At 39.9% G+C, this 13947-nt stretch overlaps 1 protein-coding gene across 2 annotated transcripts in view; it reads left to right on the forward strand.

Annotated features, from left to right (window-relative positions):
• Positions 1-1177, forward strand: part of CD226 (CD226 molecule) — a 395540-nt gene extending 394363 nt beyond the window's left edge. For both annotated transcript variants that reach the window (XM_086965452.1, XM_086965451.1), the window contains one exon: positions 531-1177. Coding sequence is in view for 1 of the 2 variants with exons in the window: in XM_086965451.1 (XP_086821577.1) it covers positions 531-659 (129 nt within the window). In the remaining variant the exon portion in view is untranslated. The remainder of the gene's footprint in view (positions 1-530) is intronic.
• The last annotated feature ends 12770 nt before the right edge of the window (positions 1178-13947 follow it).

Raw genomic sequence — 13947 nt, forward strand, 5'->3', positions numbered from 1 at the left:
GACCAACCATGGTATATGAGATGGATTAACTGCAAAAAACCTGGTACTAAAAGTTGTATGTTATTCTTGGCGTACTGGGATACTGGTAACCAAATGCTGGCATTGGCACGATGAAGATAGTTTTTAACAAATGGAGAACTCTCAAGGCAATTTCTGAAACACAATGGGATGAACTCCCTGGGGATTGTACATGTAATGTGAACTGTTTTTGTGAGGAGCCATGAATTGCAAAGCTGTTTGCCCTGCAGTATATACATTGTGAGGCCACTTGTACTACTGCTTGCTCCCTGGCCTGTGCTTGTTTTGAAAGAGTCTCTCCCACAGCTGTTGCACATGCTTTTCATATTATTTGTTAAGAAGTCTTGCACAGCCATTTCGTACACTTGGATGTAATTCCTGTCAACAATTATGTCAATTTCTGTGATGGTATCAGGGCCAACCGTCATGTGAATTTACTTCCTATAATGTCTTTGATGCCAATCGACGTCCATGGTCAGTGGTTTATGACTATTTCTGCTTCTGTCTTCCAGTCTGCAAACAGCTACGGCAGGAGACCGACGTGTGAAGGCCAGAGTCATGGAATAAGTGTTCCCATGTGCCAGGAGGACCTGTATGTCAACTGCAGGGCCTCCTCCTCCCACCCATATTGGGAAAGATGAGCAGTTTCCCTCCTGCTTAGCATAATCAAACGGATTCAATAGGCTCCTCACAAATACTATGCACTTGTTGCCACCACTGCACTCTTCCTTCAATAAAAATGATAAGGACAATAGGATAGCCAGCATGATTACTCCAGTCATCCACAAGAAATAAAAGAAACTGATCACCAATATTCCATTTCAGTGAAATTTACAGTAGAAGCAAACAAACGTTTTGTTAAGTTTTGTAATCTTTTTTTGCAAGAAACCTCCTGCTTAATTCTTTTTCATGTTGGGATGTGTTTGTTGACTGTTCTTTTGAATTGGACTTATGTAACCATGCCTCATTGTTAAATGAAAGCCGCTATTTTTAAGCTTCTGATACAATGTAAGTCGAATAGAGCATACAGTTCTGTTAATAACAAAAACAACAAGTATTGGTAAATGCTTCTGGTTTCGCCTATGTGATTAATATTAAATAGTTTTTTGTTCTAAGTTGTAGCTTGCTGAGTATTGTACAATATAAGTTACAGAAAGTCTGTTAAAGTGTTGTGACTTGTTTACATACAAAAAGGCAATATATTGTGCTGTTACTGGTGGTATAGTGCGGGTAAGTAATAGCAACATTTTGAAAAATGAAATGAAAGAGGGAAATAATAGAATTAATTGATGTTATAACAATATTATGTGTTAGTGGAGTTCTGACAACTTTTGAGTGCGGTGCCACTGCACCGGCTGCACCATTCAAATCATGCTCCTAGTGCCTGGAAGACAACTGCATTTGTTACTGCGTGTTTAGTAGTAAAATATGGCAATTATTTGATGTTTAGAGGGGTTCCTAGAGCTTTGGGCCCCGGAGTCACTGCACCTGCAGAACCATTTAAAACATGACCTTCGTGCCTGCAAAGTAACTGTACTTGTGACTGCCTGTTTAGTAGTAAAATTCTGCAAAATTCTGCTTTTAGTTGGATCCCGACAGCTTTTGACCCAAGTGCCACTGCACCTGCTGCACCATTCAAATCAAGCCCATTTTAACTGCAAGATAACTGCAATAGTGCCTGTCTGTATAATAGTAAAATATTGCAATATTAGGTATTTAGAGGACTTCTGACAACGCGTGGGTCCGGTGCCACTGAACCGCTGCACCATTCAAATCGTGACCCTGTTGTCTGCAAGGTAACTACACTTGTGACTGCCTGTTTAGTAAAAAATAAATATAGCAATATTATGTGTTTAGTGAGGTGCATAGAGTCTCTGGTCCTGATGCTACTGCACCTGCTACACTATTGAAATCATGACCCCATTGCCTGCTAGATAAATGCACTTGTGACTTTCTTGTTTAGTAGTAAAATGTAGCAATAATCTGGGTTTTGTGGGGTCCCTAAAGCTTTTGGCCCCATTGCCACTGCACCTGCTGCACCATTTAAATAAAGTCCTTTTTAACTGCAAGATAACGGCAATCATGACTGCCTGTTTAGTGATCAAATATAGAAATATTATGTTTTTAGAGATAACTGCACTTGTGGTTGAGTGTTTAGGAATAAAATATAGCTATATTGGGTGTTTAGTGGGGTGCCTAGAGATATTGGTACTGTTGCCACTGCACCTACTGCCATCTTGAAATCACAACCCTGATGCTTTCTAGATAATTTCACTAATGACTGCCTGTTTAGTTGTAAAATAAAGCAATACTATGGGGCATATTACCAACAACTAGCGATAATTATCGCTATGCTAGCTTAGCGGCATAGTTGTTATCGCCGAGCTCCGCCGATTTTTATCGCAGATGAACCTTGCTATTATCAAGGTTTATCTCAAAAGCGATAAAAATCAGCCGAAATGCATGAATATCGCTGAAAAGTCCGCGATATTCATGCATTTACGAGCTAATGCTCTTAGCCATGTTATCCACCTACCATCGGATAACATGGCTAAGAACTGCTCTGGGCAGGCGTTAGCATTTGGAGATATTCGCGCTTAGCGCGAATATTTCCAAAAGTAGGTAATAGGAGATAGCGATATTAGCAACTGTTTCCAGTCGCTAACATCTTGGCAAGCCCACTTTGCATGTCATCAGCGATAAATATCGCTGACATGCAAAGTGGGCCCCAAGATGATCGCTATCTCCTACTAGCTGTCGCTAACTGGTGTTAGCGACAGCTAGGTAATAGGGCGATAAAATTATCGCCGCTTAAGCGGGAAAAATTCCTGCTAACGCGGCGATAAGGCCCTTGGTAAAATGCCCCTATGTGTTTAGAGGATTTATGACAACTTTTACCCTGTTACACTTCGCCTGCTGCACCATTTTAATCAAGCCCCTTTCAGCTGCAAGGTAACTGCAACTTTGACTGCCTGTTTAGTAGTAAAACACAGCAATATTAATAGTTTAGAGGAGTTCTGACAACTTTTTGGCTCAGTGCCACTGCACCTGCTGCACTTTTCAAATCACGACCCTAGTGCCTGAAAGATAACGGCCCTTGTGACTGCCTGTTCAGTTGTAAAATATAGCAATAATCAGTGTTTTGTTTAGTGCCTGTAGCTTTTGGACCCGGTGCCACTGCGCCTATTGCAATATTAAAATAATGACCCTAAGGCTTGCTAGATAACTGTACTTGTGATTGCCTGTTTAGTTGTAAAATATAGCAATATTAGGTGTTTTGAGGAGTTCTGATAACTTTAGAGCCAGGTGCCACTGCGCCTGCTGCACCATTTAAATCAAGCTCCTTTTAACTGCAAGGTAAAAGCAATTGTGACTGCCTGTATAGTAGTAAATTATAGCTATAATAGGTGTTTAAAGTAGTTCTGAAAAATGTTGGGCCCGGTGTTACTGTCCCTGCAGCACCATTCAAATCATGACCCTGTTGTCTGCAAGGTAACTGCACTTGCGGGTGCGTGTTTAGTTTTAAATGTTAGAAATAATATGGGTTTAGTGTGGTCCCAAGAGCTTTTTGCCCCAGTGCTACTACACCTGCTGTACCATCCAAATCCAGTCCCTTTCAATTCCAAGGTAACTGCAAGTGTGTCAGCCTTTTTAAGTGGTCAAATATAGCAATATTATGAGTTTAGATGATTTCTGACAACTTTTATCTTGACAGTGAATGGGGCTTAAACAGTGTGAACAGCTTTAGTAGAAGTATCATAAATGAGTCCAGCCAGGGGAAGATCACATAAAAAAGTTACACACAAAAGACAATAAACACTGCAATTCGCCAATGGAAACTGATAAAATCCCCCTTTTAAGATATATTAAATACATGAGATTTCACAAGCACAGAGCAGGCAATACCTACAAATGTACTTGTTTGCTAAAAATTCCAAATAAAAAAACTCTGAACTCCATTAAAGGCTTTAAGCAGTGTATCTGCATTGGATAAATACAACTTTTGTGCAATATGTTATTTCTAGAATGAATAACAAGCCTCCTTCTTTCAATGTGTGTGCCTCAATGTATCTATAATCTAAAAAAAATCTAAAAATTCTAATAATCTGAGATGGAAAACAGTCTGTCCACAATTGGAGGGCAAATCTAATTCTCTTGACAAAAATCTGTTGCATTGAATTGTATAGATCTTTTGTGAATGGCAGATGAATTCCCTGATTACTTACCAGCTTTTCTAAGAGCACGTATATCAAGGCAATGCTTTTCTTTTGTCTTTGCCAATCAAACTTCCACGTTCAGCTTAGTAAATAACATCTAAACTTGTATTTAGATGGTTGTAATGACAGACTGAATCGGGAACCTGGACAACACCCACCCTCAAATTATAATTTATAACAAATGTTGAGAAGAAGGCCATGTCCCCACTGTGCAAACGTATTGTGGCAGTGCTTCTTGAGCATCTTCCCAAGAGGCTGAAATCCCTCTGCTAGATTTGGGAAAGTTAATTATGCTAATTTGCAACCCTTTAAGACAGTTGGTTGATGTCACTGGCTCAATGTTTAGAGAAAATGTTTAAGAACCTGACTTGCTGATCATGAACATACAAACAAACTGTCACTCCTCTTATTTTCACTGGTTCCCAACCAATAGATAACCACAGGTCTGCATCTATAACTATTGTGAAGGAATACCTCTCCAAGAAAGCAGGACCAGGCAGGAGGCCACAGACAATCTCCAGATCCCTATACAAACAGGAATCGACCTCAAATTGAAATCTTGAGAAGGCACTGAGACCTGATGGGGAGCTCAGCTGTCCCAGATGTGTAAAATTGGGCATCTCAAGTAAAAATAGCACCTTAAATGACAAGACCAGAACATCAACCGACTTAAGGATTGAAAGAGTTGATAGATATCTGTCTGCATCTATCTGTGTCTATCTGTTTTGGGAAAAATAGCGTAATCAAGTTGTCACAGTGGGGGTACCAAGACCCCCTGGCGCTTGTCACTATTTCTTTTAGGCTGGGACATTTAGAGAAGGTTAACCATAGCTGGGATCGATTTAAGGGGTATAGCTTTCTTAATCTTTTACCCAGTTCCCTATGATGTGATGTTATGAGATAACAGCCACAAACGTCTTCTCTTCTATTTTTCTAATTTGGGGTTCTTTCTCTGTTCTTACTCATAACTTCCACCCCCGTATTATAGGAATACTTCTAAACTTTCTTTGTTCCATCTAATTATCCTTCCTTCTTTATTTGCTTGAGCCACCTCTCAATTTTGTACTGCTCCCATCCTTTTTTGATCTTAAACGTAGTTCTTTTCCTTCATCTTCATTTTCAGATCTCATCCTACTTTCAAGCTCTTTCTGGATTTTTAAAGATTACTTTTTTAAATGTGCTTTTCAAGTTTCTTCTTTCTACTGACATTGACACAGGCAATGTTCTTTTTTTCCAATAATCCAATAATTTCACCCTTACTCTCCCCTTTATACTGTTAACCACCCTCCTTGCTCTAGGTATATATATATTGTCTATATCTTTTTAGCTCTTCGGTCTTCTTTATGAGCATAGGACACCTAGATATGTATATCCTCTGTCCCCCTGCTATGTGTACAGCTGACTATTCAGACTCCTTGTTTACAATGACATTTTCTTCCCCCACCGGTCTGACTATAGATGGCATATGCTCTCGAAATTGTTTAAGCTCACCCACAATAATCTGTAACTGATCTTTTTGAGATTTTAGTATATAATTGTTAATCATAGATACTTCCCGCAGTCCTTGCAGTGTCTTTGGTAAAATCACCATTACATACAGCATGATTGATGAAGGGGATGCTGAAACCTCTAGGGGCCTCATTTATGAACAGTGACGCATCGCTGCGTGAAAACAGCGATGCGTCACTTTTCCACTGTGCACACCAATGATGCGTCATATTTAATGTATAACGCATCATGTCGCAAGGACTTACAGATACGTCAGTATTTCTGACGCATCTGTAAGAGCAAAAGTGACGCATTGCTGGAGTGTGTCACAAAAGTGACGCAACTCCAGCAATGCGTCCTTTCACATGGGGAAAGCCCCATGTGAAAGGGCTTGCGTCAGTCTTATGCCTGCTGTGAGGCAGGCGCAAGATTTTGACGCAACAGCATCCTAAAAGTGACGCAGTGAAATCTCATAGATTTCACTGCGTCACTATTACGAGGCTTTTTGCGGGGGAACGCCCCCTCTGCATACATTATACCTGACGCAGGTATAATGTGGCACAGGGGTTTAAAAAGTGACGCATCTACCTAGATGCGTCACTTTTTAAATATGGCACAACAAGGCGCATTTTGTACGCCGCTGGTGCGTCACAAAAAGTGACGCACCGGCGGCGCAAAACTGACGCAAGGCCTCATAAATAAGGGCTTAGGTTGGGGGCGGAGTAATGAACTGAGCTTCAGGTTTCCGCATTTGCTGCTTTCGGGCATGGCCCCATGCTCTTAACCTGCCCCCCCTTGCTCCATCTCATCACCTCCCTTCGCCGTGTTGCAATGTTCTATAATTTCAGCCTTCTCTCTCTGTTGATGTAAATTTCCACTCGTCTGGGGGTAAACAGTAGTGGTGATGAAGACAACTTTGGGTCGAAAGAAAATACAAATTGATTTGGTAATATGTGATTGTTTAGGATGGGTCAGCTTAGGGCCACTGGATTCCGCCTGTCGGACCCAACATCGATTTGGGTATTTATGTGTTACCGTTCATGAATTGCGCAAGGGTTCTGCAGTAAATTTTTGTTTTTAAAATGTTTGCCATGAAGCGCTTAATGGATTTAGTGACCGACACTCCTCCCTTTTCATCTTCCAGGTGGCTTTCATGGAGTGTCCTGCAGTTGGGCTGGTGTGTTAACTTTTCTATCAAAACTGCCTCACCCTTATCTGGGAGATCATTATTCGTTGTAGCTAACCTTTTCCGAATTTTGGTTCTACCAGGTGCCATCCCCACTGAGGTACTACACCTTTCTCCTGCACCCCTCCCAGAGCACTTTTCAGTACTTGCTTTGCTTACTTTGCCCTACTCCACTCATAAGCTCAGTAGCATCCTTAGTAAATCACTTTCAGTTACTTCTGCTGTGCCTGTGTGTTAATCTCTCTACTGTCACCGCCACCACCCGGATTTCCAATTCACCAGCCTTCGTAGCTACTAACTCAGTTAGTTGGCAATCCAGTCCTTTTAAGCTTTTCTGCAGCTATAAGCACTGCCACTTTCCTGCTCCAACTCTAAGCCCCAGTAACCCATGAGAAAATGTCAGTCTACTGTAATAGGAAGAGTTGATCATCAAAATAAAAATTAAGGAGGGATTTCTCATTGTCGTATTGTTCAATTAGTGATTGTTCGTATGAACTGCAGGTCATATTTACAAGCCCTTAGCGCTACCTGGGCTTCAGTGGCGCATATTTACACGGTGGCACTAAGCCACTTTGCGTGGCTTAACACCCCCTTCTAGGTATGCCCTTATCCGCCGCATTCTTCTGTGGTAAAAGGGAGTGCAATAGGTGTTGTTTGTTGCTGTGGGCATTCCACCGCAACACCCTTTGCTTTTTTTGTGCTGTCCCAGATTTACAAAGCTGAGGCAGTGCCAAAAACTAATGCCATGGTATAACAGGTGTTAGAATGGCACAACGAGGAACAATTATAAATGTATCCTCATGTTTAGCTTTTTCCATGTGTGCTGCGTTCTGCAGCACTCATAGAAGGTGCAAATCGCCATATTTGATTGTTTATGTGCAAAATGTGTTCCTTCCTGCACATATTCAATCGTCCCTGCAGCACAGGCACCCTTGCAACATGGCAGCAGAGTGCCTGCTCTGGCGCTAGGCAGCTTTTTTTGTGCCAGCGCTAGAGAACCATAGGGTTGCACCGTATTCTTGTGAATACGGCGCATCCCTGCATTTTGAAAACGATGGAGCGCTACACAGCCAAATTTGGCACAGATCCGCGCTCCGACATTTTCTTGGAAATATGCCCCTGCATTTTGGAATAATGACCCCAAGGAACGCATGTCCATACAGACAATCAGAGATCCTTCAGTCTTTGTCTCCCTGTTGGGCTTTTGACATACTGCACAATCCTATACCATTTTAGCACTAGACTTGCACTTTAGACCGTCAAAGTATGGTACAAAGGCACATTTTCTATTTTACACTATTTCTTTGTTGTGTCTGTCAGTGCAATAAGTAAAGCAAACATCACTTAACAACGGTGGCATTTCCAACTCCTCCTGGACTAAATAGTAGGTACACAATCTGGTGTCAATCCTGTGGGACATTTGCTGGATTTCAGGCTTTTCGTTAAATTTTGGGGCCCAGATTTAGAAAAAGGTCAAGCAACTCAGGGCAGCAACTAAAGTTGCTCTGCTGTGTTGAGTGAAAGGGAGAAAGGGGAACAGTGCCTTATCTACCAAGATATAGTGCTGTTTTCATCTCTCTCTTTGCTGGCACACTTTAGACTGACAGGTGCCAAACACACATCTCTGTGTCATGGTGCCAGGTTTGCAGTCTGTGAGGAATACTTTTTGTAATGGAAGTGGACCCTTCAGTACAACAAAAATCCTTTAACAGGTTTCGTGCTTTACGTACAGCATGGAAGTAAAGTAGGAAAAACAAGAAGAAATGAAAACATTTATCCTTGATGCCTTCCTCGAGGAGGCATATGATTTTAGCGCAAATTCATGCCTATGAATGTTTGTAGATCGGAATTGCAGCAAAATCCATACATGGTTGCTTAAGAATCCCCATGTACCATCCATTGAACTCCCCCTTTAGCACAAACTAAGGCAAAACAGTGCATAGCACAATTTTCCATTACTTTGGGAACCCATCCAATTTAAATCTTGACATGCATTATCTGTGACACTCAAAGTACGCCCTGGGGGCAGCATACATCCCTCCTGACCTTTATATAAATTGACCTATAGATGCAAATAGAGATAGATAGATGCAGACGCAGATGGAGATAGATAGATGCAGATAGAGATAGATAGATGCAGACAGAGATAGATAGATGCAGATAGAGATAGATGCAGATAGAGATAGATAGATGCAGATAGAGATAGATGCAGATAGATATAGATAGATGCAGAAAACTGTACAGATAGATGCAGATAGATTCAGATAGATGCAGATGGAGATAGATAGATATATAGATGCAGATAGAGATAGATAGATGCAGACAGAGATAGATAGATGCAGATAGAGATAGATGCAGATAGATATAGATAGATGCAGAAAACTGTACAGATAGATGCAGATAGATTCAGATAGATGCAGATGGAGATAGATAGATAGATGCAGATAGATGCAGAAAGATACAGATAGATGTAGATAGAGTTAGACAGATGCAGATTGATGCAGATAGATGCAAATAGAGATAGATGCAGTGTGAGATAAACATACGCAGAGAGATGCAGATACTGATAGATAGATACAGATAGATTCAGATAGAGCTAGATGCATAGAGATGCAGTCAGAAATAGATGTAGATAGATACAGACCAGATAGAGGTAGATAGATGCTGATAAAGATAGATAAATGCTGATAGAGATTGAGATAGATAGATGCAGATAGAGTTAGACAGATGCAGAGATAGATGCAGATGGAGAAAGAAGCAGATAGATGCAGATAGAGAAATTAGAGTTAGATACAAATAGATTCAGATAGAGATAGATACATGCAGTTTGAGATAGATAGATGCAAATAGAGATAGACAGATGCAGATAGAAATAGATAGATGGAGACAGAGATAGATAGATACAGATAGATTCATATAGATGCAGATAGGGCAAGATACAGAAAAATAAACATATATATAGATAGATTTAGATAGGTGCAGATAGAGATTAAGAGTTGCAGATAGATGCAAATAGAGATAGATAGATGCAGATAGAGTTACACATATGCAGACAGAGATAGATAGATGCAAACAGAGATAGATAGATGCAGATAGAGATAGATGCAAATAGATGTGGATAGCAGCAAATGGAGATAGATGCAGTCAGAGGTATATGCAGATAGATGCCGATAGATACAGATAGATACAGATTGATACAGATAGATACAGGTAGATTCAGATAGGTGCAGAGAGATGTAGATAGATTCTGAAAGATTCAGATAGATGCAGATAGATGCAGATAGAGATAGATGCAGATAAAGATAAAGATAGATGCAGATAAAGATACAAATACATGCAGATAGATGCAAATGGAGATTAATATAGATAGATGCACTCAGAGACAGATGGCGATAGATGCAGATAGATACAGATATATACAAATAGATACATATAGATACAGATAGATTCAGATAGATGTAGATAGAGCTAGACAGATGCAGACAGAGATAGACAGATGGAGGTAGATAGATAGAGATAGAGAGAGATAGCTGCAGATTGATACTGATAGATTGAGATATATGTAGATAGAGCAATATACAGATAGAAAAATATAGAGATAGATAGATGCAGATAGAGATAGCGAGATGCAGATAGAGATAGTTGCAGGTAGATGCAGTCAGAGAAAGATGCAGATAGATGCTGATAGTTACAGATTGACGCTGATAGATTCAGATAGATGCAGATAGATGCAAATAGAGCTAGACAAATGCAGTAAGAGATAGATGGATGGAGATAGAGATAGATAGAGATAGATGCAGATAGATATAGATAGATTCAGATAGATGCAAGATACAGATGGATAAAGATAGATACAGATAGATGCAGTTAAATGCAAATAGATATAAATGCAGATAAAGATAGATAGATGCATACATAGGTGCAGATAGATATAGATAGATGCAGATAGAAATAGATACAGATAGATGCAAATAGAACTAGATGCAGATATATGCAGTCAGAGATAGATGTAGATAGATGCAGACAGATACAAATAGGTACAGATAGATGCAGATAGATAGATAGATAGATGCCAATAGATAGATGCAGGTAGATGTTGTTTGATGTAGATAGATACAGATAGATGCAAATAGAGATAGATAGAGGTAGATGCAGATATTGATATATTGATGAAGATATAGATAGACAGATGCAGATAGATGAAGGTAGACATAGATCGATTTAGAGAGATACAGATAGAATAAAATAGATACAGATAGATTCAGATAGAGATAGATAGATGCAGATAGATGCAAGTCGAGATAGATAGAGATAGATAGAAGCAGTTCGATATAGATCGATGCGGATAGATGCAGATAGCGATAGATGCAGATACAGATGGATAGATGCAGATAGAGATAGACAGATGCTGATAGATGAAGCTAGAGATATATAGATTTAGAGAGATACAGATAGAATCAAATAGATACAGATAAATTCAGATAGAGATAGATAGATGCAGATAGATGCAGGTCGAGATAAATAGAAGCATTTCTAGATAGATCAATGCAGATAGATGCATAACAAAATAGATGCAGATAGATGCAGTTAGAGATAGCTGCAGATAGAGATAGATATAGATAGATGCACGTAGATACAGATAGATGCAGATACACATAGATAGATGCAGCTAGATGTAGATAGTTGCAGATAGATACAGATAGATGCAAATAGAGTTAGTCAGATGCAGACAGAGATAAGTAGATGCAGATAGAGATAAAAGCAGATAGGTGCAGATAGATACTGAAAGAAGCAGATAGAAGCAGATAGATGCAGATATATACAGATAGATGCAGATAGATGCAGATAAATGCAGATAGATGCAAATAGAGATAGATGCAGATATAGATAGACAGAGATAGAGATAGATGCAGATACTGATAGATGCAGATAGAGATTGATGCAGATAGAGAAAGATGCGGATAGAGATAGATGCAGCTAGATATAGATAGACGCAGATAAAGAGATGCAGATAGATGTATAAAGCTACTGATAGATGCATATAGAGCTAAACTGATGCAGACAGAGATATAGAGATGCAGACCGAGATACATCGATGCAGATAGAGATAGATAAAGATAGATGTAGATAGATACAAATAGGTACAGATAGATGCAGATAGAGCTAGATGCAGATAGAGATAGATACAGAGAGAGATAGATAGATGCAGCTACATGCAGATAGAGATGCAGATGGAGAGAGATAGATAAAGATATATGCAGATAAATATAGATCGAGATAGGTGGGCGCAGTTAGAGATAGGTGAAGATAGAGATAGATAGATGCAGATAGTTAGATAGATGCAGACAGGGATAGATAGATGCAGATGAAGATAGAGATAGATGCAGATACAGGTAGATGCAGATAGCTGCAGATAGATAGATGCAGACAGAGATGCCGATATAGATGCAGATATAGATGAATGCAGATAGAGATAGATAGATACAGATAGATACAGATAGAGGCAGATACAGATAGATAGATGCAGATAGAGATAGTCATATGGACAGATGCAGCTAGATGAAGATAGAGGTGGATAGATTTAGAGAGGTACAGATTGAATCAAATAGATACAGATAGATTCAGATAGAGATAGATAGATGCAGATAGATGCAGGTAGGGATAAATAGAGATAGATAGAAGCAGTTCGAGATAGATCAATGCGGAAAGAGATACATGGAGAGAGATGCAGTTAGAGATAGATGCAGATAGAGATAGATAGAGACAGATAGATACAGATACACATAAATGCAGATAGATGAAGATAGATGCATTTAGATACAGATAGATGCAGAAAGCGTTCGACAGATGCAGACAGAGATAAATAAATGCAGATGGAAATAGAAGTAGATAGTTGCAGATAGATACAGATAGAAGCAGACAGATGCAGATAGATGCAGATAAATAACAATAGATGTAGATAGATGCAAATAGAGATAGATGCAGATAGATACAGATAGAGATAGATAGAAATATATAGGGATAGATGCAGATACTGATAGACACAGATAGTTTCAGATCGATGCAGATATAGCTAGGCCGATGCAGACTAAGATATATAGATGCAGAACGAGATACATTGATGCAGATAGAGCTAGATAAATATAGATGTAGATAAATGTAGATAGATACAAATAGGTGCAGATAGATGGAGATAGAGATAGATACATATCGATAAAGATAGATACAGATAAATACTGATAGAGATAGATAGATGCAGATAGAGATAGATAGATGCTGATAGACACAGATAGATATAGGTGCAGATAGTCAAATAGATGCAGATAGAGATAGATGTAGATAGCTGCTGATAGAGAGAGATAGATAAAGATAGCCCAACATTGTCATGCAGGGTGCCCGGATTTAGCTGAGGCACCAAAACATGCTTGCTATTTTTAGGGGTTTAAGCTGTCACCGGGTCAGGTTCCTTCAGATGAGAGTGGAAATTTACCTGAGAAGCGGCCACAGGCTCCCTTAATTCGGGCTGCTTCTATCAACGTGCGCTCTCCTTGGAAAAATCATGCAGAAGTCTTTGAGCTATTTGAGGATCACTCATTGGATTTATTGTTCTTAACTGAAACCTGGCTACATCCCTCTTCGACCCGATTGTCACACTGGCAACACCTCTGGGTTACCAAATTTCCCGAGTTGATCGCCCGGTGAGGCGAGGGGGTGGAATTGCGATTATATATAAAAATAAGTGGGACTTCCGTAGGGAAGAGGCCACTTCTTGGGGCAGCTGTGAAGCTTTAGATTTGAGCATTCAGCTTTCAGCACATTTTACTTTAGGAGGGTCATTGATCTACAGGCCTACGGGCCCAGTGGGGCCTTTTCTCCAAGCCTGGGGCGATGCAGTCATTACTAGGGCGGTCAGATTTGCCCACTACATGGTCCTGGGTGTCCTGAATATACATTTGGACCAGGCTGATAGTAAGGACACACAAGACCTGCTGGATGGGCTACAACTGGCACAGCTTAATTAGCATTTTAGCTTTCCTA

Source organism: Lissotriton vulgaris, chromosome 4_1, assembly GCF_964263255.1.
Source record: "Lissotriton vulgaris chromosome 4_1, aLisVul1.2, whole genome shotgun sequence".
NCBI lineage: Eukaryota > Metazoa > Chordata > Amphibia > Caudata > Salamandridae > Lissotriton > Lissotriton vulgaris.